Source organism: Chionomys nivalis, chromosome 21 (assembly GCF_950005125.1).
Source record: "Chionomys nivalis chromosome 21, mChiNiv1.1, whole genome shotgun sequence".
In the NCBI taxonomy this organism is placed as follows: domain Eukaryota; kingdom Metazoa; phylum Chordata; class Mammalia; order Rodentia; family Cricetidae; genus Chionomys; species Chionomys nivalis.
The window spans coordinates 6,687,016-6,709,202 of NC_080106.1; the positions used below are offsets into that span (position 1 = coordinate 6,687,016).

The window sequence follows — 22,187 nt, forward strand, 5'->3', positions numbered from 1 at the left end:
GTCCACATCTGCAGCCTCTCTACTCTCACACTCACGGGACCTCCCCACAGGAATCCAGCAGTCAGCTCAGGATTTGCTGTCTGTTCAGTATGGCTCACACTACAAAGTCAAGTCCACAGACAACCAACATACTTTCCAAAGAATCCTGTTCGCTTATAGGAAACGGGAATCCGGTCCTTGCTTTCGATGTTCAGCTCATCTTCAGCTGCTCGAAGCTTCTCTTCAAATTTGTCGATATTTGCAACCTGCATCCGGTACATCAAGGCCAGCCGCTGAGGGCAAAATGGAGAGCAGGCAAGGAGAGAATGAAAGGTCGGCACTCAGAGCCGGCACACTATGTGACCCAGGGCTCCAAAGAGGACACTGTAGACACATTTCCATGACTAAAAAATTCTAGTTTTCTCAAGCCCAGCCTAGAATGACCATCTCAGGAAATGCCCTTTCTGATGGAAATGCTTTGTACTAAGTAAAATTTTACCCTGACATGTGGGACTCATCACCAGGAAGTCACAGTTATCCCCATGGCCAGTACGAGTCACTAGCTTCAGGTTTTACTGCTTTTGCTTTTGGATACAGTAGTCTTGCTGCATAACTCAGGTTGGCCTTGGATTCTGACTTCCTCTGAAGGAACCATGCATTGTGCCCAGGGCTCATGTCACTTTCGTCACTTCCCACATATTACCCCGTTACATTATTGGGAGCTCAAATTCTAAGACATTCCTGGATTTAACTCGAGCCAATGATGGATGATGGGTGGCTCAGCCCTATAGTTTCAGAGAAGTCTTCGACGTGTCATGGCTCAGTGTGGTGGTGACATCTTGATGGAGGTGACAGTAAGGGGGCAATTAAATATTTTAACCATAATTTATATTTCCTCCCTTTGCACATTAGATGAAGCACCCATAAGTTACTTTCAGGATTTACTGATCTTAGATGTCTGATCTGGGCTTTCCCAATACATCAAGCCATTCTAACACCCAAATAGCTTCACCAACCTGCATCAGCACAGGCGCACAGGGAAAAGGGTTGAAATGACCCTCTTTATTATGCCAGACTCCAGCACAAAGTATCTTATTTCAGAAGTCAATTCAAAACCTACATTCTCTGCAGTGCCCAGGACCTTCTGCACCAGCCTCACCCAGGTCCCTCTGCAAAGCCTGAACCTCTGTGCTGATGTAGGCAGGTGTAGCAGGTGTTTGGGGGAGGTGCTTCTCTGTGCACCTGTGCTGATGTAGGTGTAGTAGGTTTTGGGGGGAGGTGCTACTCTGTGCACCTGTGCTGAGGTAGCAGGTATCTGGGGGAGGTGCTACTCTGTGCACCTGTGCTGATGTGGGTAGGCAGGTATGGGGGGAGGTGCTTCTCTGTGCACCTGTGCTGATGCGGGTAGGCAGGTGTCTGGGGGAGGTGCTTCTCTGTGCACCTGTGCTGAGGTAGGCAGGTGTTTGGGGGAGGTGCTTCTCTGTGCACCTGTGCTGATGTGGGTAGGCAGGTATTTGGGGGAGGTGCTTCTCTGTGCACCTGTGCTGATGTGAGTAGGCAGGTGTCTGGGGGAGGTGCTTCTCTGTGCACCTGTGCTGATGTAGGTAGGCAGGTTTCTGGGGGAGGTGCTTCTTATGTCATGCCTTCATTTTTATGGTTAGATGGATTTAGCTTTTGTTGTTTGACAGTGTGTATTGATCCCATGGCTTCAGTTCTTAAAATTATCAGCACAGAACTGATCTAATCAAACCTGCTGGACCAGATGACATTTACGCCACCCACATCCAGGTAAGAGGAATCTCATGGTATCCCTTTGGGGTACAGAACAGACCTGTTGCCGGGCGGTGGTGGTGCACGCCTTTAATCCCAGCACTCGAGAGGCAGAGGCAGGTGGATCTCTGTGAGTTGGAGGCCAGCCTGCTCTACAAGAGCTAGTTCCAGGACAGGAACTAAAAGCTACGGAGAAACCCTGTCTCGAAAAATCAAAAAAAAGCAAAACAAAAAACACAGAACAGGCCTGTTGAAAGAAAATACAGCACACTGGAAGAATAGGTTCATTCCAGTCAGCACAGCCCGCAAAGAGACCATGCCTACAGCCTGGAGTGCTTACCCGGAGCAGGGGAGAGCAGCCAGGTGGCCTCTCAGAGTTACACTCTCCTGCTACCCAACTTCGAATAAAACAGGAGAACAATATAATATAAAAGAAAAAAATTCAGGGTCCATTGACTGAGTATGATAACATACACCTTCAATCCCAGAACTTGGGAGGCAAAGTCAGGTGAGTCTCTAGGAGTTTCAGGTGAGCCTGGTCTACATAGTAAGGCCCAGACCAGCCAGGGCTACATAGTAAGGCTCTGCAAAAAAAAAAAAAAAAAAAAAGTCAGCATCCTAATTAATACTATACCCAAGTAGTTTTAAGGCTCACATAGAAACAATCCAGAAAAATGGACAGCAAATATGCTCTAGACAGTATCTTTGCAGGAAAGCTTTCAGGACTCCATAACGGTACACGACACTGGGGGAGAAATAAGAGAGACTAAGAACTGAAGCAGAGCAGGATAGGACTCACTGTCAATTGGCTGTCCTCTGAGGCCAGTCTCCACCTTCAACTGTCAGACACTGAGCACTCTCGCCCTGGGGGTGGGGCAGGTCCCTGCTCTCTGACCTTGAGCCCTTCACCAGATCTGAACCCCATCCCTGCCCCATCATGTGCCTTCTTCCAGCTCTCTCAAGCGGGGAGCTTGGTGTGAGCACAATCCCTCTGTCCTCTCTGAGTTCCAGCCCTTCACTAACTTGCATTTTGTTATATCCCTCACAGGGCAGACCCCAGACTAATTGTGCATTACCTATTTTTGCACCCATCCCTGCCAACCGGCCACTTAAGAGCTTTGCTGCAAACCGTTTACAGTAACTCCCTGCCACCTTAGCACTCCCAAACCTTCGGGACCGGAAACAAAAGCTCTGCACATACCCAGGCGGATACAGTACGACTTCTGGCTGCAGTGGTCTCAGCTCCTTATCCTCTCACACCAAGGAGATACTGGTCAGAATCAATTATCACTGGTCTTCACCTCTTTCACTCTGACATGACTGCCATCAGAGCGCTTTCCTGTCAAGAGCTCTCTGACTACCTTCCCTCGGCTCCACCTTAACAAGCACTGCTCAAACCCTGCATCAAGCCCTACTCTATACACATCATGTTAAAGACAGCCAGGCAAGTCCAGGATTTAAGGGTTGATTAAAAAGGCAATACTCCGCTGGGCCGTGGTGGCGCACGCCTTTAATCCCAGCACTCGGGAGGCAGAGGCAGGCGGATCTCTGAGTTCGAGAACAGCCTGGTCTACAAGAGCTAGTTCCAGGACAGGCTCCAAAGCCACAGAGAAACCCTGCCTCGAAAAACCAAAACAAAGGCGATACTCCCAACCTTCCCAGTCTCCCCAAGGCTTTCACCCCAACTCACAGGCCGCCCAAACACCACGGCTCCAGGATGCAGATAGACTTCCACCACATCACTTTCGGGTACCACCTGCACACGCTGCACCTCGCCTTTAGCCAGCATCTCATTGACAAAGTCGGCCCAGGAAATACTGCCCCCACTGGTACTGAGGGAGTTCAGCAGACTCATCACAACAGCAATGATGAACAAGGTGCGCAGCCTCTCACGATACATCTGGTCTTCCCGCTCTTTTCGTCTCCTCTCCTCTGAAGAGAACACAGGGAGAATCAGGCACATCAGGAGTAAGCCCAGGCACATTCTCACATGAGCAGGGTCTCACTTCTATCTCTCTCCTTCGGAATGCTCAGCAAAGGAAGGGCAGGATCTGTGTCCTAATGAATCCCAAGTTTCTGCCTGTTTTTCGAGAGCTATCCTAGACCTGACATGGGCGCACACCTTTTTTTTTTTTTAATTTTTAAATTTTTTTACTTATCTATTTATTTTATATCCTGGCTGCAGCCTCTCCCCATCCTCCCATTCCCTTAGCACAAATAATAAAAACCCAGAGACAGATAATGGGGTTCAACCTGAAGATCAGAAAAGCAAAGTAGCCAACCACTAGAGAGATCTTTTACCTCTACCAAATCTTCAGACCAAAAGGAAGACATTCCAGAAACAGATCCAGGTGGTGGTGGCTCGCACCTTTAATCCCAGTGTTTGGGAGTCACACACCTTTAATCCCAGCACAAAGTAGATGGAGACAGGAGTGATAGCTGGGCAATGAGAGGAATATAAAGGGGAAGAGACAGGAACTCACTGGAGTGTACAGTCTGAGGATTGGTAGAGATGGAATGTCGTTCTCTGCTACAGTGAGTTCAAAAACTGCTTAGGACTGTAGGTTGGGTGGGAAGATAGCCCAGCTGTTAGGAGCATTGACTGTTCTTCCAGAAGACCTGGGTTCAATTCCAAGCACCCACTGGAGACTCACAGCAGTCTAGAACTCTAGACCCAGGGCACTAGGCACACATGTGGTACAGAGACACATATGTAGACAAAACATCTATACACAAAAACAGCCTGAGCATAAAAACCCTTGTCTTGTGTTAGGGGGTTGGGTAAGAATTATGATGTATATCTGTAATAACTGTAATTCCAGCACTTTGGGAGGCTTCGGCAAGAAAGTTGAAAGTTCAGGTCTAGCCTGGGCTAAAAAATTGAGAGCATTTCTCTCTCAATTTCAAAACGTCAAAAATCAATAAATATAATTCATACCCTAGGCCCTAGGAATATCATATTGTCCCTCATTTCTATTCCCATGATCCCATCACAAGATACAAGAGTGAACCCTGACCCCGGGATGGACTAGAAACTGGCATTTGATGCCCAGTGCTCAACTCTTTCCCAATCCCAACTGTCCCTCATTGATCTGTGTCATGTTTATTTGTATCTGTGATTTCAAAACTTCAGATTGTTCTTAAATCTTTTTAATTAGCCGGGCGGTGGTGGCGCACGCCTTTAATTCCAGTACTCGGGAAGCAGAGGTAGGTGGATCTCTGTGAGTTGGAGGCCAGCCTGGTCTAGAAGAGCTAGCTCAAGGACAGGCTCCAAAAGCTACAGAAAAACCCTATCTTAAAACCAAAAAATTATAAAGAAATAAAAAATAAAAATTTAATTATGGGTATGTCTAAGTGTGGATTTGTACCTTTGAGTACAGTATCTGCAGAGCCAAAAAAGGTGATGGATGGACCCCCTGGAACTAGAATTTCAGGCAGTTGGTGCTGGGAATTAAATCCACATCCTCTGCAAAGCAGTAGAACTCTTTAACCGCGGAGCCAGATCTACAGCCCCAAGTACTTCTTCCTACATATTTCTTGCACGTCTTTGGGTTGAATAATATACCAGCTCAGAAAGTTCACAGCACAGTTTTTTTCCTGCCGGAGTGTTTGATGTCACACTGTCTCCAATCTGCTTAAGGCATGAACCTCCATCAAAGCTATCACATGGCACATCCACCAGTCAGCAACACAGAAGACTAAAGAGCAAGCTTTGTTGCCAAAATTCTTCCGGGGAGTCGGGGGTGGGGGAAGGCTGTCAATCGCTAAATAGGTCACTGGTTCAGGCATGTAAAGGCAAAACGCTGCTACTGAATCCCAAGGGAAGAGTCACCAGGTTCTCAGGCTCAGATCCTTCCTGCTGTGAGCACCATGTGGCTAGTTCTAGACACACACCATTCGTTGTGACTACTGATGACCTGCAGAGAAACCTGGACAAGTCTCACCTTGCAGAAACAATGGAGGCATTATCTTTAGAAGATAGCCTGAAAAGTTTTGAAATCTATTTATTGTCTGTGTATGAATTCATGTGCATCACATGCATGCAGGAGCCCATGGAGCCCAGAAGAGGCGAGCAGAGCACCTAGAACGAGAGCATGGCCTCGATGGCTGTAAGATGCTGGGAAATGACCAGGGTCCTCTGCGAGAGCAGTAAGTGCTCTTAACCACTGCCATCTATCAGAAGTTTCTTTTCTAGCCAGGTGGTGGTGGTGCACACCTTTAATCCCAGCAGAGACAGGCAGAGACAGGCAGAAGTCTGTGAATGCAAGGCCAACCTGGTCTTCAATTCAAGGTACTCAGTTCCAGGACAGTCAGGGAGGTTACACAGAGAAACCCTGTCTAAAATAAAATAAAGTAAAAATTAAAAAAGCCAGGCATAAAGATTTATAATCCCAATACTTGAGGGCCTGAGGCAATGGTCAGCCAGGGCTACAGAATAAGACAAACACAACAAAAACAAATAAACAAGCAAAACAAACAAAAAACACCCAGCCAAGCCAGAAGCAGAAACACACATTTATAAACACAACACTTGGGAAGCTGAGGCAGGAGGATCAGTTCAAGGAAGCCTCAGCTGCACAGTGAGTTCTAGGTCAGCCTGGGCTACATGATACTTTATGTCAAAAAATGGAGAAGGAAGAAGTCTTTTCTACTTCAACATGTGAGATGTTCACTTGTATGTTCTAAGTCTTCTTAGTTTTGCTTAAAAACAAACAAAAAAACTATGTGTGTGATTGAGTGTGTAAGTATGAGTGCACAGGTGTGGATAGGTGTGCGTGTGGAGGCCAGTCAGGTGACTTCCTTGATTGTTCTCCATTCTATATACTGAGACAAGATCTTCTACTTAAACCAGAGCTTGGTGATTCAACCAGTCCAGCCAGTCAGCTTGGGCCAGGATTCCCTAGCTGTGCTCCCCGGTGATGAGATTTACAGACAGGCTGCCAGACTGCCCAGTGTTTACATGGGAGCTGTGGACCCAGACTCTTCACATCTGCACAACAGGTGCTTTACTCACTGACCCAGCTCCCAGACCCAGCTATGCCTTTTAGACTTAATGACAGAGGTGAGCATGACGGTGCATGCCCAGAACACCAGCATCCACTCAGGAGAGAGAAGCAGAAGTACTGATACAAGTTTAAAGTCGGCCTGGTCCAAGTGAGACAGTCTCACCTCACACAAACAAAATAAATAAGAAAATACACTTAATTCATTTAGAATTTGCTCTATTTTGAGAACAGAATTAAATGGGACAATGTACGAAAACCACTTAGTACAATGCTAAGCACATACTATATCTAAGGGTAGACAATTTCCAACATTGGCTCTAAAAACCTTACAGAAAACAAACAGCTTCTAGCTAAGAAACTTAATAAACTCTAGAAGTTTAGTTCAAGCATTAATTTTCTACATGCTTTATACTCCTGTATGAGTCCTAATTCCAGAAAGGTGAGACCTAAGATAAGATATGAGGGCATCCACAGTCTCCCAGAGTGTGGCTGTGAACGGGAACAGGGCAGTACAGGCTTGTAAACGGTGGTGACCCTTGCACTGCAAACCCGTCCCACTCAGGAGCCCTCCTCACTCATCTGTTAGCTGGCCTCACACTCAGCAACAGTGGGAACACTGACCAGTGTGAATCCTGGTCACCACAGTCTCCGCTCCCAGGATTTAGGATTTACCCTTTCCTGGATGTGACAGAGGGACACAGGTGTCCACAGAGACACCTCTGAGAGAACAAAGACTCGGCAATCACAGAAGTAGGGCAGTTCACACAGGAACAGGCAATCAACTGTGCCTTTCTTAACAGTCTCACCCTACTAAGAGGAGCGTACACAAGGGGGCACAAGAGGGACAGGTACTTCAAACATCAGGCAGATGTACCTTCATCATCTTCAGGGGCCTTGCCTTTGGGTTTATTATTGTCCTTATTCTTCTGTTTCATCCGCGAGGTGCTAAAATAGTAAGTACTACCTATAATAAAAAGAAAAGAATTAAGTTTGCAGCTACAAGAGACATACAAGAAGAAAGTGTGTCTACAAAAAACCCCATCACAACAGAAACCATTTGGAACCTGTGCCCTGAGAATTGCTGCATCGGAAGCAGTGCAGCATTTCCTTCTATGTACACTACGGTATCTGCTGATGAGAGAATAATGAACCATTAATGTATAAAGACAAATCTGTGCTACCTAAACTGGATAGCTAGAGGCTGGAACATACTTCTCTAGCAAGAGGATTCCAAGTTTGGCAGTTCACAGCCATCTACCTATAACTACAGCTCCAGATAATCCAGCACTAATGCCCTCTTTCTGGCCTCTGTGGGTATCTGGATTCATGTATGTGTACACACACACACACACACACACAAACACACTGAAAAAGTTTTCCATTTTTAAAAAAGTAAAATGGGATTGGAGATAGCACAGCAACTAAGAGCACTGGCTGCTCTTGCAGAAGACCTGGGTTCAGTTCCCAGCACCCACACAGCTGTTCACAACCGTCCAGAATTTCACTTTCTGTTTTTTTTTTTTTTTTTTTTTTTTTTTTTTTTTTTTTTTTTTGGTTTTTTCGAGACAGGGTTTCTCTGTGGTTTTGGAGCCTGTCCTGGAACTAGCTCTTGTAGACCAGGCTGGTCTTGAACTCACAGAGATCCGCCTGCCTCTGCCTCCCGAGTGCTGGGATTAAAGGCGTGCGCCACCACCGCCCGGCAGAATTTCACTTTCTGAAATCCAACACTCTCTTCTGACTGCTCAGGTGACAGGAATACCTGTGGCACACACACAAACATTCAGGTAAAACACGTGCACACATAAAATAATAAATCTAAAAAATATTTTTAAACAAAGCAACAGACTGGCTAGTCAGGTACAGTAGCTCACGCCTGTAATACTAGCACTCAGCAGGCAGACAGATCACCTTGGATTCAATGCCAGCTGGGTTACAAAGTGTTGAACATAAGCCTAAATGACATGAGACATCTCCAAAAGGAAACAAAAACAAAACTTTTTTTTTTAATTGGCTAATGTGAGAGAATACAGAACTAGAGGATATAGTTCAGTGGCAGAACACAATACATGCTGGGTTTAATCCCTAAGTCACCAGAAGAAAAAAAAGGTGTTACAGATGTGAGTTTGAAAATGACACAAGCGGCCAGGCAGTGGTGGCAGACGCCTTTAAGCCCAACACTTGGGAGGAAGAGGCAGGCAGATCTCTGTGAGTTCAAGGCCAACCTGGTCTACAAGAGCTAGTCCCAGGACAGGCTCTAAAACTACAGCAAAACCCTGACTCAAAAAACCAAAAAGGATGGATGGAGGTGGGTGGTCCTTGGACTTCCCACAGGGCAGGGAACCCGGATTACACTTAGGGATGATGAGGGAGGGGGACTTGATGGGGGAGGGGGAGGGAAATGGGAGGTGGTGGCGGGGAGAAGGCAGAAATCTTTAATAAATAAATAAATAAACAAAAAGGACAATAATGACACAAGCTTACTAGAGATCAATTTCAATCTGTTTTAAGTGAATTTAAGCAGTAGAATGACCCAAATGGTTTGGCAACTGTGGCTACCAGTCGTCAATGCCAGGCCTAGGCTGGCATAAGGCTGCACAGGAAAGGCTTGGTCTTGCCCAAAGTCTCAACAGATGAGGGAGAAAAATGACCATGACATCAAGTCTTTTCTATGCATATACATATATGTATGTGTATGTATATTATAATTTAGCCAACTGTGTTGGCACACACCTTTAGCACTCAGATCTCTCAACTTGAGGCCAGCCTGGTCTACAAATCAAGTTCCAGGACAGCCAGAGATGGTACAGAGAAACCCTCCCTATTTCAAAATAAATGAATAAACTGGGTGGTGGTGGCACACATCTTTAATCCCAGCACTTCAGAGGCAGAGGCAGGTGGATCTCTGTGAGTTCGAGGCCAGCCTGGTCTACAGAGTGAGTTCCAGGACAGCTATGGCTACACAGAAACCCTGTCTTGAAAAACTAAAATAAATAATAATAAATGAACAAAAAATTAAAAATAAATTTAAAAAAGACAAAATTTTTATCTATATGGGTGTTTTGTCTGTCTGCATATGTAACATATGCATGCCTTGAGGAAACCAGGTGCCAGACCCCATGGAATTCAGAACACAGAGTTACAGATGGTTGTGAGCTACCCGATGTGGATGTTGGAAACTGAACTCAAGTCCCCTGGAAGAGGGGTATTTTTAACCTATGAGCCACAGCTCCAGCCCCGAGTCTAACTTTCTCCATAAAAACATTAACAGGTGCCGGGCCGTGGTGGCGCACGCCTTTAATCCCAGCACTTGGGAGGCAGAGGCAGGTGAATCTCTGTGAGTTCGAGACCAGCCTGGTCTACAAGAACTAGTTCCAGGACAGGCTCCAAAGCCACAGAGAAACCCTGTCTCGAAAAACCAAAAAAAAAAAAAAAAAAAAAAAAAAAAAAAAAACATTAACAGGTGCAAAAGGGCTGGAGAGATGGCTCAGCCGTTAAAGGCTAGGCTCACAACCAAAAATATAACAGGTGCAAAAGCAGAACTATACTTATTCCCATTAGAACTCAGCACTGAGTTTTTGGATGGCTGGGGTATATTGATGCTATTCATGCTTATCTCAGAGTCACTGAACCCGGGAAGAAATTCAAATGAAACTCAAGCAAATGAGCCCAGTGCCAACACAGGTTGTCTCCTTCGGATTAGGATCCAAGCATTCCACTGTTCCCTAGTCCAACTAGGCAAGAAAGGAGCGAAATTCTGGCACCAACCCTGGATGTCCCCCTGAACTAAAGCAGAGACACTGTTAGAGTCTAACCCCAGCACTTGGGAGTTAGAGTCAGGATCTGAGTTTGAGGTCAAGCTGTTTTGCAAAGAAAGTTCTAGGACAGCCAGGGCCACGCAGAGAAACCCCATCTCAAAGAGAAAAAAGAACAATGGAACACGACTTCCACTTCATGCTCTATTCGTTTTTATCGTGTGTGGGCGTTTGCCTGCGTGTACACGTCTGCACACGTGCACAGCTGGGTACCACCTGTGCTGTGCTAGTGAAGGTCAGGAGGGGTTGGAGCCTCTGCAATAGGCATTAGGACGGCTGTGAGCTGCCATGTGGATTCTGGGAACCAAACCTGGGTCCTCTGAAAACATAGTTAATGTTCTCACCTGCAGAGTCACCCTACCAGTCTCCACCACTTCAATTTTAAAATGAGGGCTAAGCCGGGCGGTGGTGGCGCACGCCTTTAATCCCAGCACTTGTGAGGCAGAGACAGGCGGATCTCTGAAGTTCGAGACCAGCCTGGTCTACAAAAGCTAGTTCCAGGACAGGCTCCAAAACCACAGAGAAACCCTGTCTCGAAAAACCAAAAAAGCCGGGCAGTGGTGGCGCACGCCTTTAATCCCAGCACTCGGGAGCTCGGGAGGCAGAGGCAGGCGGATCTCTGTGAGTTCGAGACCAGCCTGGTCTACAGAGCTAGTTCCAGGACAGGCTCCAAAGCCACAGAGAAACCCTGTCTCAAAAAAAAAAAAAAAAAAAAGAAAAGAAAAAAACAAACAAACAAAAAAAATAAATAAATAAAATGAGGGCTAATTAAGATGGCTACATGGGTAAAGGTTCTTGCCAAGCTTGATGACTTCAGCCTGATTCCTAGGACCCACAGGGCAGGAGAGATCACCAGGGGGTACCTGTTTGTATGCGCACGTGTGCACACACACACACAGTTGCTAAACAAAACACAAGCAAAAATAGGTCTAGGCCTGGCAGCACATACAGTAATCCCGACACTTAGAAGGTGAACACAGGATTATGAGTTCAAGTCCAGCCTGAACTACAAATTAATACCTTGTCTCACAAAGACAAAAACACACAAACAAACAAAACAAAACAAAAAACCAGGTGAGTAGTGGCATATTTCTATACTCTACCACTGGCAAGGTAAAGGCAGGATGACAAAGTATTCAATCTATTTATGAACATCACTTCAGATTATCCAAAGACTAACAGAAAGAACCAAAGGTTGGAATAAGAATAGTTTAGTTGGTGGAGTACTTGCCTACCAAGCACAAAGTTTTCAGTCCAATCCCTATCATCACATAAAACCAGACACAGTGGCACACACCTGTAATCTCAGCACTAAAAAGGTCAGAAGTTCAGGGTTTTTATGGTGGCTGTTCTTACTTAGTTTTCTGGGCAATGTCAAACTAGCAACATTCTTCTAATGGTCACTTGTCTCTTGCCAAGGAGACTACATCCTTACATTTGATCACAGTGTATCTATACAGACTGAGCTGGCAAACTTTGCTGCACACGTAATCCAGCAGAGTTTCTCCTAGGCTACTCTACTCACTACAGTAGTGAGCTCTACTCACTACAGTAAGGAGTGTGTTTTCAGCAACCCAAACTTTTTTTTTGGACATGGTTTCACTAGCTAATTCTGGCTAGTCTCCAACTGGCAGCCCCCCATTTTAGTGCTGGGATTACAAGCATACTAGACCATGCTCCTCTTCCATTATATCTAATAGGACTACAGTAACATCTGTGTCCATCACTAGGGACACATGCAACGCATAGATACACACCTGAAAGCTGCCATGGTCTGATTGCATTTGGCACTATATGCTGTTTCAGTAACAATCCGCTAATACTTCCAAAGCTAGGGGTCAGTATTCGAAATAGCAAGTTCTGTAAAAAGAAAAAAAAAAAAGACTGAGGTAACACTAAGACCACATACCAAAACAACACAGGGTTGGGGATATGGACCAGTTGGTAGTCCCCGCAAACCATGCAGAAAGCTATGAATTTGATCCCCAGTATCCCATAAAAGTATATATAGTGGTCGATGCCTATAATCCCAGTACTGTGACAGAGTCTGGCCTCAAACTCAGTGATCCTCCTGCACCAGTCTCCCAAGTGCTGGGATTACAAACATGCACCATCAACCCAGAGAGCCTGTTTTGGTTTTGGTTTTGTTGTTTTTAACTGCCTCGTATAGGTCAGGCTGGCCCCAAATAACTTTGTAGCTGAGGATGGCTTTAAAATCCTGACCTTCCATCTCTGCCTCCCAAATATAGCATTATGGTATGCTCCAGATTGGCTTAGCCTTTTATGCTCTTTTCCCCTACAAGACGGGGTCTTACATGTAGCCCTGGCTGGCCTAGCACAGAACACGACGTGTAGATCAAGCTGGCCTTGAACTCATAGATGTCTACCTGCTTCTGCTCCTGAGCACTGTGAGTAAAGGCGTGCACCACCACGACCCACCAACCTTTAAATGCTAAGATCAACAATCCAACTTAACATTTTTTTGATTCACAGTAAAGGCTAAGAATTGGAATCCTGTTATCAATGGGAAGGCTAGCTCCATCTTCCAGTTGGCTATACTCCCACCAACACCAAATGGGTCAGACTGGTGAGTATATTGTGAAGTCTACCATTTCTTCACTGCCATGGAGAAGGCTAGGCCCACTTGATAGGGGAAGCCAAAAGGTCAACATCTCTGTCCCTGGGCTGAAGTTACCCTACCATCTTTGTGATGGCTATGAACTACAACTCAGTCAAGAGCATCAACAAGCTGGGTAGCAAAGGCACACGTTCTCAATCCCAGCACTTGGAAGACAGAGCCAAGTGGATCTCTGAATTAGAGGCTAGCCTGGACTAAAGAATGAGTTTCGGGGGGCTGGGGAGATGGCTCAGCAGTAAGAGCCCTGCCTACTCTTCCAAAAGTCCCAGTTCAATTCCCAACAACCACATGGTGACTCACAACCATCTGTAATGAGATCTGGTGCCCTCTTCTTGCAGAACACTGTATACATAGCAAATAAATAAATCTTATTAGAAAACAAACAAGCCGGGCAGTGGTGGCGCACACCTTTAATCCCAGCACTTGGGAGGCAGAGGCAGGCGGATCTCTGTGAGTTCTCTGGTCTACAAGAGCTAGTTCCAGGACAGGCTCCAAAACCACAGAGAAACCCTGTCTCGAAAAACCAAAAAAAAAAAAAAAAAAAAAAAAACAAACAAACAAACAAAAAAAAAGAGCTCCAGGACAGTCAGGACTACACAGAGAAACCCTGTCTCAAAAAAAAAAAAAAGCATCAACAACGCCTCCTGCACCACAGCTTAGCCCTGATGACCAGGGCCATCTATGTCAACTTTGATGTCCTAAACGACTCATAACCAGAATCCATGCCATCACTACTACTACATGGCCTCTCTGGGAAGTCAGCATGATGGCAGTGGAGGTGCCCAGAACATCGTCTTTGCATCCACTGGCACTGTCAAGATGTGGGTGGGGTCATGCCAGAGATGAGCAGGAAGAAGGCTCACTGGCATGGCCTCCTGAATAGCTATCCATTCCCAACGTCTGCTCTGGATCTGACCTACCACCTGGAGAGGGCTGCCAAACATACCAGCATCAAGAAGGTGGTGAAGCAGGTATCAGAGGGACTCCCTCCAGGGCACCCTGGGCTACGCTGAGGATCCAGTTGTCTTCTGAGGTCTCAACAGTGACACCCATTCTTCCACCTTTAATGTTGAGGCTCTCATTCCACTCAACTACCATTGTGTCAAACTCATTTACTGGCACAGTGAATTTGGCTATGGCAACAGGTGGTGTTCGACATGGTCTTCAGGGTGTACCCTGGACCACCCATCCCAGGAAAAACACAAAAGGAAAGGGAAGGCCGCCCAGTGCTGAGGACTCTTCCCCTCCTCAGAGTTCCCATCTGCCGCCCAAGAAGAGGGGCCTAGGATGCTCGCCTGTCAGTTCCATCAATAAATGTCACCCACATTCGGTCAGAAAACATAAAGGAAATAACAACAAAAGCCAATAATTTTCGACCATAGGCTGAGGATCACAGGACTAGTGTCAGTCTCCAGCACAGTCTCCTGGCCTCCATCCCCCAGTAAATGACATCGCAGGTGTGTACCACTTGGCTCTGCTTTAAAAAGTTATCTGTAATATTGACATTGCCCTAAAATGTGACCATTTAAAAGTTTTAAAATATCAAAACCTCATCAGGCTGAGATGGGGCCTTCCCATTCGAAACTCAGAGTGGCTATCAACGACAAACTACACTCCTTCTGTAGTTGGCTAGATTTCATTCGCGCAAAAAGCTTCCTACTGCTCTAGGCAACAATCACTTTTCCGAAAGCGCTGAAATTCATCCTAATGGAACTGGTTCCGTTGAGCCAACTCTATCACTAACGTCAGACACTGGTGAAATCATCCACACCCCAGCGCTCCCGAAGGTGCGGGCAAAAGGATCATGAATTTAGGAGCTGCTTTGACTACATAGTGAGTTCCAGGCTGCATGAAATCCTGCCTCAAAAACCAAAAGAAAGGAAGGAAACTGGGCTCAATTTTAAATCCCCAGGGACGGACGGACACACACACACACACACACACACACACACACACACACACACACACACACACACGGCAGAAGAACCACCCGAGGCTGTGCCTCACGCCCAGGGAAGCCCACATCAGCCCTCCTCCCGCACCACGCAGCAGGGCCTTGCCGAAGAGGAAGGTGCAGGCGCACATCCGGCCCGCGGAGACCGGCGACATCCGGTCCGCGGAGACCGGCGACACTCGCCGCCACCGCTAGGTTCCGGGCAGGTTACCTGCGGCGCTTGGCCTTCAGCCGCAGCAGTGCCAACCAGAGTCCCGCGGACAGTATATGGTCGCCTGCTCCCAGCCCCGGACGAGAGGCCTGGGCCCATGGTCGAGATTAGACCCCATAAGCGCTTGGACCCAGGCTCCGGGCTGTGGCGGAGCGCACGCCATAGCAGCAACACCGCCGCCATGGTGCCGAGCGCGGCGCCTGCGCAGTGGGGCTCCGGCCGCCCTAACGGTCGGGTTTGGAGGGCAGCCTCCTCCAGCGCTTGCGCCGTAGCGAAAGTTGTGACTCCTCGCGGCGCCTGCGCTGTCAGAACTTTCCGGTCCCCTGCAAGGTTAGCTGCTAAATCTCCTGTGTCAGCAGGGTGCGCAGCGCAAACGCTAGCAGCCGGGAGCCTGCGGGTTCCGGAGGAGACAAGCTCCGGTTACCCGGTATTTGTTTTTCCTCTGTTTTATTTCCAGTTCAAGCTGCTGTTTTCAGTGCTTGGCAAGAGAATACAGAATATGGCTTTTAAAACGCCTTTCTTTAGGGGTGTGATTTGGTTCCTGTTGGCCACTTTCCTTATTTATTATTTATTTTTAAAGATTTTATTTCTTTTATGTACATGAGTGCTCTGTCTGCATGTATGTCTTTAAGGTGGAAGAGGGCATCAGATGCCACTGTCGATGGCTGTGAGCCACTGTGTGGGTGCTGGAATTGAACCTGGGTCCTCTGGAAGTGCAGCTAGTGCTCTTAACTGCTGAGACATCTCTCCAGCCCTATTTATTTATTTTTAATACAATATTCACTGTGCTACCCAGCCTGGCCTCAAACTCCAGATCCTGAAGCCCAGCCTCCTGAGTGCCGGCCTGCCAATAGAGAGTCACTAGATCCAGTTTTTCCTTAACCCCAGAGGTCCTGAGGATGTTGCTGACAGGCTATAGAATACAATGTGGATGGAGGGCCACGGTGTGTGAGACCACCATACAACATGCTACAGAGTAGTAAAAATGTGCTCCCCGTCTTAAGAACGAAGAAGGGGAGCTTTTTTTTTTTTTTTTTTTTTGGTTTTTCGAGACAGGGTTTCTCTATGGTTTTGGAGCCTGTCCTGGAACTAGCTCTCTCGAACTCACAGAGATCCGCCTGCCTCTGCCTCCCAAGTGCTGGGATTAAAGGCGTGTGTCACCACCGCCCGGCCGAAGAGGAGCTCTTAAAGTCAGACGTGGACTAATCGAATGTAGAATAGTCGGTCTCTGGTCTGGAGAGGGCTAAAGAAGAGGCTCAAGCCCACCAAGGGTTAACGGTCATAGGTGATTGTTGTTCATTCATCCCGGGAACCTAAGAAGGAAATCAAACTGCAGCTGCAGCGGGAAGGGCAGATGAGGAGGAAGATGCTTTTAAAAGGAAAATACTAAGCTCTTTGTGACTCAAGCAGGGTGGAATATTTGTTCTATACATCTTTAGATTGATGTAGATGGGGCTGAAAAGTTAGCTCAGCAGTTAAGAGAACCGGTTCTTCTTTCAGAGGATTCCAGATCAATTCCCAGCACCCACGTGGTGGCACAATCATCTGGAACTCCAGTCCTTGGAGAAACCCTTTTCTGACCTCACTGAATAACAGACACCTGTGTGGTATATAGACATACAGACAGACAAATACCCATCCACATTTAAAAAGAAATTTTTAAGATGATGAATTCATATAGATAACTGTCTTCTCATACTAGCTTACGTGTTTTCTACTGGCTGACTCACTGCTGGAAGTAATTTCCAACCCTCGTGACCATGGCTCTCAGCCAGGCTTATATAACGCCTAGGCAGCCACACAGAAGTCCATATTGCTACTCACAGGAAATGAGATTGTATTAAAAGTGAAACTGGGTGTGTAACCCCAGAGTTTAGGAGGTAGAGGCAGGAGAACCAAGAATTCAAGAGCTTAATTTCATTGGCTGTGTTGTGAGACCACCCTGGGCTACCTACTTGAAAACCTGTCTCAAAATAGAGAGGAGGGGAGGAGGAGAAGGGAGGGAAATAGACGCTGGAGAGATTGTTCAGTGTTGAAGAGCTATACCATTTTTTCAAAGGACCTGAGTTTGATTCCTATCATCTGTGGCAGAAAGCTCACAACAATCTATAAGTCCAGCTCCTTAGGGATCTGATGAACCTTTTTTGGTCTACACACATACACACGAGAGACAGAGACATAATTTAGGACATAATATTGTTCATAATCCCCCCCAAATGTTCTTCCTACCTTCCTCCCTCATTTGTAGTCATTAATAGTCCCCATCTCCCCAAACCCCTTAGCCGTAGGCAATTGCTAATATGTTTTGTTTCTGTGGACTGTGTTGTGATCAAATGTAGGACCTGATTAATTACCGTCACTCCCACTGAGGTAATACCCCTCGTCCCAGCCTTCAGACCATTGGGCTTTCACAGTTCATTTATGCCCACCCATGGACAGGACAGGGTGGGACAGCCTGGACAGGGTGATGACTGTCCACTCTGTGTAGCAGAGAGAGGGCTACCGGAGCTGTGACTGCCCTAGTCTCGTGCCTGATAGCTTAATTAGTCTGAAAGCAGGCTGAATCATGTGCCTCAGAAGTGACCTTGCAGTGAGCTTTGTTCTACACTGCGTTTTTTTCTGTACTCTCTAGTCTATAATACTAAATAAAACAACATTCTTAGTGCTGACTAGTGCCTGGTTCCGCATCAAACACTCAAACTTAAATGTTCACAACTCTCTGAAGTAGAACATTAAAAAATAAAAATTATCTTACTATGTAGACCTAGCTGGTCTCAAATTCACAGAGATCTCCCTGCTTCTGTGTCCTGAGTGCCAGATAAAAGGCATGCACCAGCTGGGCGGTGGTGTCCCACGCTTTTAATCCCAGCACTTGTGAGGCAGAGGCAGGTAGATCACTGTGAGATCGAGGCTAGCCTGGTCTATAAAGTGAGTTCCAAAACAGCCAGGTCTAGGACTAAACAGAGAAACCCTGTCTTGGAAAAAAAAGAAAAAGAAAACAAAAGGAAAGATAAAAGGCATGTACCAAGGTACCATGCAAAAGTGAATTACAATCAATTAATTTTATATTATGTATATGAATGTTTTACCTGCATGCATGTAAGTGTAACATATATGTGCATGTCTGGTGCCTTCAGAGGTCAGAAAATGGCATTGGATCCCCTGGAACTAGACTTATAGATGATTGTGAACCATTATGCAAGGTGGTGATAATCAAACCTGGGTCCTCTGCAAACGCAACAAGATTGATAGTAGAACCAACTCTCAGGCACTACAAACATTTTGATTATTTTATATGTATGGATGCGTGTGCACTTAGTTTGTGCCTGGTGCCTTAGGAGGCTAGAACAGGGCATCAGATCCCCTGGGAACAGAGTTACATGGGTTGGGAGCTGCCATGTGGCAGCTAGTGTGCCTAACTCCTGAGCCACCTCTCCAGCCTTTGAAGTAAAGAATGTCTCTAATTTACTTATAAAGTTTAAAAACAAACATAGGTTAGGGAACGGCTCAGTGAGTGAAATGCTCGACAGGCAAGCCTTACCTTACAAACTCAATCTCCGGAATGTGAAACTCCACACTCAGTGGTACCCACCTGTCATTGTAGCATTCCTGCCCCACGACGGGAGGTGGAGACAGCAGAATCACCTGGAAATAAGGCTTCCTGGAAGTCTACAAGCCCAGATGTTTGTGGGCCAGCTAGCCTGGAGTAGGCACCTCAGTGGCAGAAACAAAGGAGATCCTGCGTGGGGGCGGTGGTGGCACATGCTTGTCTTTTATCCCAGCACTCATTCAGGAGGCAGAGGCAGGCAGATCTCTGTGAGCTGAAGGCCAGCCTGGTCTGCAGAGTGAGTTCCAGAAACTCTGTTATACTGAAACCCTGTCTTGAGAGAGACGAGAGAGTTCCTGCCTCAAAAAAACTAGGTGGAAGACATGGGGCTGGAGAGATGGCTCAGAGGTTAAGAGTACTGGCTGTTTGTTCTGACCAGGGTTCAATTGTCAGCAGTCATATAACAGCTCTCAACTGTAACTCCAGTTCCAGGGCACATAATGTCGTCTTCTGGCCCCTGTTAGCACCAGGCACACATATGGTGCACATACATATATACAGGGAAAATATCCGTATTCCGTTTTTTTTGTTTGTTTGTTTTTTTGTTTTTCGAGACAGGGTTTCTCTGTGGTTTTGGAGCCTGTCCTGGAACTAGCTCTTGTAGACCAGGCTAGTCTCGAACTCACAGAGATCCACCTGCCTCTGCCTCCCAAGTGCTGGGATTAAAGGCGTGCGCCACCACTGCCCGGCCTTGTATTCCTAAAACCATTTAAGGACAAGAACAAGTAGAGGTAGAAGGAGAGGACCGACACAGAAAGGAAGCACAGGGACCTAAGGCACAGTCTGGCCTGGCTTGCATTCCACCCCGTGTGTACAGTCTACGAGGTCACAGGTGAGTTCTTGTCCCTTTCCCTACTCCTGGGGAAGTACCAAATGTCCTGCAGACTAGCCCGCAGCTCTGTAGTAGCTAGAGCTTATCAGCAACGCAACGCTTCTTAAGGTTGGGTAAATGTTCAGTTGGTTGTGCAGACTAGCCCTAGGCTAAAAAATGTTCACTTATTTTTACTACTGGTTGCTTTTCCTGTTTTTTTTTTTTTCCCAAGACAGGGTTTCACTGTAGTTTTGGAGCCTGTCCTGGAACTCACTTTGTATACCAGGCTGGCCTCAAATTCTCAAACTCGCAGAGACTCACCTGTTTCTGCCTCCTGAGTGCTGGAATTAAAGGTGTGTGCCACCACTGCCAAGTTGTTTTTTGTTTGTTTGTTTGTTTGTTTGTTTTTCGAGACAGGGTTTCTCTGTGGTTTTTTGGAGCCTGTCCTGGAACTAGCTCTTGTAGACCAGGCTGGTCTCGAACTCACAGAGATCTGCCTGCCTCTGCCTCCCAAGTGCTGGGATTAAAGGCGTGCGCCACCACCGCCGGGCCACTGCCAAGTTTTTGTTTTTTGTTTTCGTTTTTGATTTTTTTTTTGAGGCGGGCTCTCTATGTCCTAGAATTGCTAAGTAGACCAGAATATCCTCAAACTCACAGAGATCCGCCTGCCTCTGCCTCCCGAGTGCTGGGACAGAGAACAACTTTTGAGAGTCGGTTTTCTCCTTCACCACATGCGTCCCAGGAATCAAATGTAAGGAGCCAGCTTTCACCAGCTGAGTCATCTTGCTGTTTTTCCTGCGCTAAACTTTCTTAAAATACCAGATGTTATCATTAATTTAAAATCGGCTGAAAAGCCGGGCGGTGGTGGCGCACGCCTTTAATCCCAGCACTCGGGAGGCAGAGGCAGGCGGATCTCTGTGAGTTCGAGACCAGCCTGGTCTACAAGAGCTAGTTCCAGGACAGGCTCCAAAACCACAGAGAAACCCTGTCTCGAAAAACCAAAAAAAAAAAAAAAAAAAAAAAAAATCGGCTGAAAAACAGGACAGTGGTGGCGCACGCCTTTAATCCCAGCACTTGGGAGGTAGAGGCAGGCAGATCTTTCTGAGTTCGGGCCAGCGTGGTCTACAAGAGCTAGTTCCAGCCAGGCGGTGGTGGCGCACGCCTTTAATCCCAGCACTCAGGAGGCAGAGGCAGGCGGATCTCTGAGTTCGAGGCCAGCCTGGTCTACAAGAGCTAGTTCCAGGACAGGAACCAAAAAAAAAAAAAAAAAAAAAAAAAAAAAAAAAAAAAAAAGAGCTAGTTCCAGGACAGGCTCCAAAGCTACAGGTCTTGAAAAACCAAACAGATCAATCAATCAATCAATCAATCGGAGTTTTATTGGAAGAGGAGAGAAGGGGCAGAAAAGGGGACAGAGAAAAAGAAGAGAAGAAGGCAGAGATGGGTCCCTGGGGACAAGAGTGGCCAGAGAGAGACAGAGACAGAGCGCTGGAGGTGGGCAAGGCCCACCTTTTAAAAGGGAACATAGCAAGTGTGCACGGGTAGTGCTCTTAGTGACTGCAGCTGAGGACGCATCCTGTCAGGACCCCAAGGGCAGGCCAGTACAGATGCCTGAATACTAACACCAGAAGAAGGGCCTGGAGAGATGGCTCTGCACTGAAGATCACTTGTGGCTCTTGCAGACAGAGGACCCAAGTTGCTGTCTGGACTCTACCTGACTACTGAGTCATAACCACCACCAGAAGATGTCAAGAAAGTAGCCACTGGAGCCTGTCAGCTAATAGCCCCGAGCAAGTTATTAACTTCTAAGCCTCAATTTTCTCATCAGTAAATGGGCATAATAATTATCTGCAAAGCCAGGCTAATGCCAACCTTGGATTTCCCACACGGCATTTATAAAGATAAAATGCATGTGAAAGCAACTTGTGAACCAGCAAGCCATTTACACTAGCAGTTATTACTAAGACGCTGTGAGAAATAAATGCCTGGGAAAAAGATTATTGACTCTCCTTTTTAAAATTATGTTTTATTTATCACTGTATGTGTGCACATGCAAGTGTGTGTGTGTGTGTGTGTGTGTGTAGTTCAGAGAATAACTTTTGGGCCTTAATTCGCTCCTTTCACGGTATCTCTCCCCACACTTTGCTCCATTGTCAAGCTGCACTTTAGACTACTCCGCCTACTGTAAGAATGTTGTCATCTCCAAGACTATTTCCTTCACCTCTATTATTTCTGTGCTTCTTAACTTCCGTTTACTCATTTGTCCTTCCTCAGAGCCGGCCTGAGCCTGGTCAAATTCTGTGCACCGGAAGAACACTTTGACATGTCCTCCAGTGCCTGACAGAGGTGATGTCATGGTGAACTCCTTCCTGCTTGAGTCAGTGCGTCTTAGGGGTTCTTAC

The 22,187-nt window shown here is 46.6% G+C and overlaps 1 protein-coding gene across 5 annotated transcripts in view; it reads right to left on the reverse strand.

The window, feature by feature from the left end:
• Nucleotides 1-15,565, reverse strand: part of Spg7 (SPG7 matrix AAA peptidase subunit, paraplegin) — a 41,883-nt gene extending 26,318 nt beyond the window's left edge. For 2 of the 5 annotated variants that reach the window (XM_057753889.1, XM_057753893.1), the window contains exons 1-5: nt 15,371-15,565; nt 12,325-12,427; nt 7,630-7,719; nt 3,440-3,681; nt 133-272 (exon numbers count right to left, since the gene is read on the reverse strand). In XM_057753889.1, coding sequence (XP_057609872.1) covers nt 133-272; nt 3,440-3,681; nt 7,630-7,719; nt 12,325-12,427; nt 15,371-15,553 — 758 coding nt within the window. In that variant the 5' untranslated portion in view covers nt 15,554-15,565. Of the gene's footprint in view, nt 1-132; nt 273-3,439; nt 3,682-5,965; nt 6,088-7,629; nt 7,720-12,324; nt 12,428-14,151; nt 14,946-15,370 lie in introns of those variants that run through there. The other 3 variants (XM_057753891.1, XM_057753892.1, XM_057753894.1) reach the window with 3 other exon arrangements.
• Nucleotides 15,566-22,187: the final 6,622 nt, after the last annotated feature.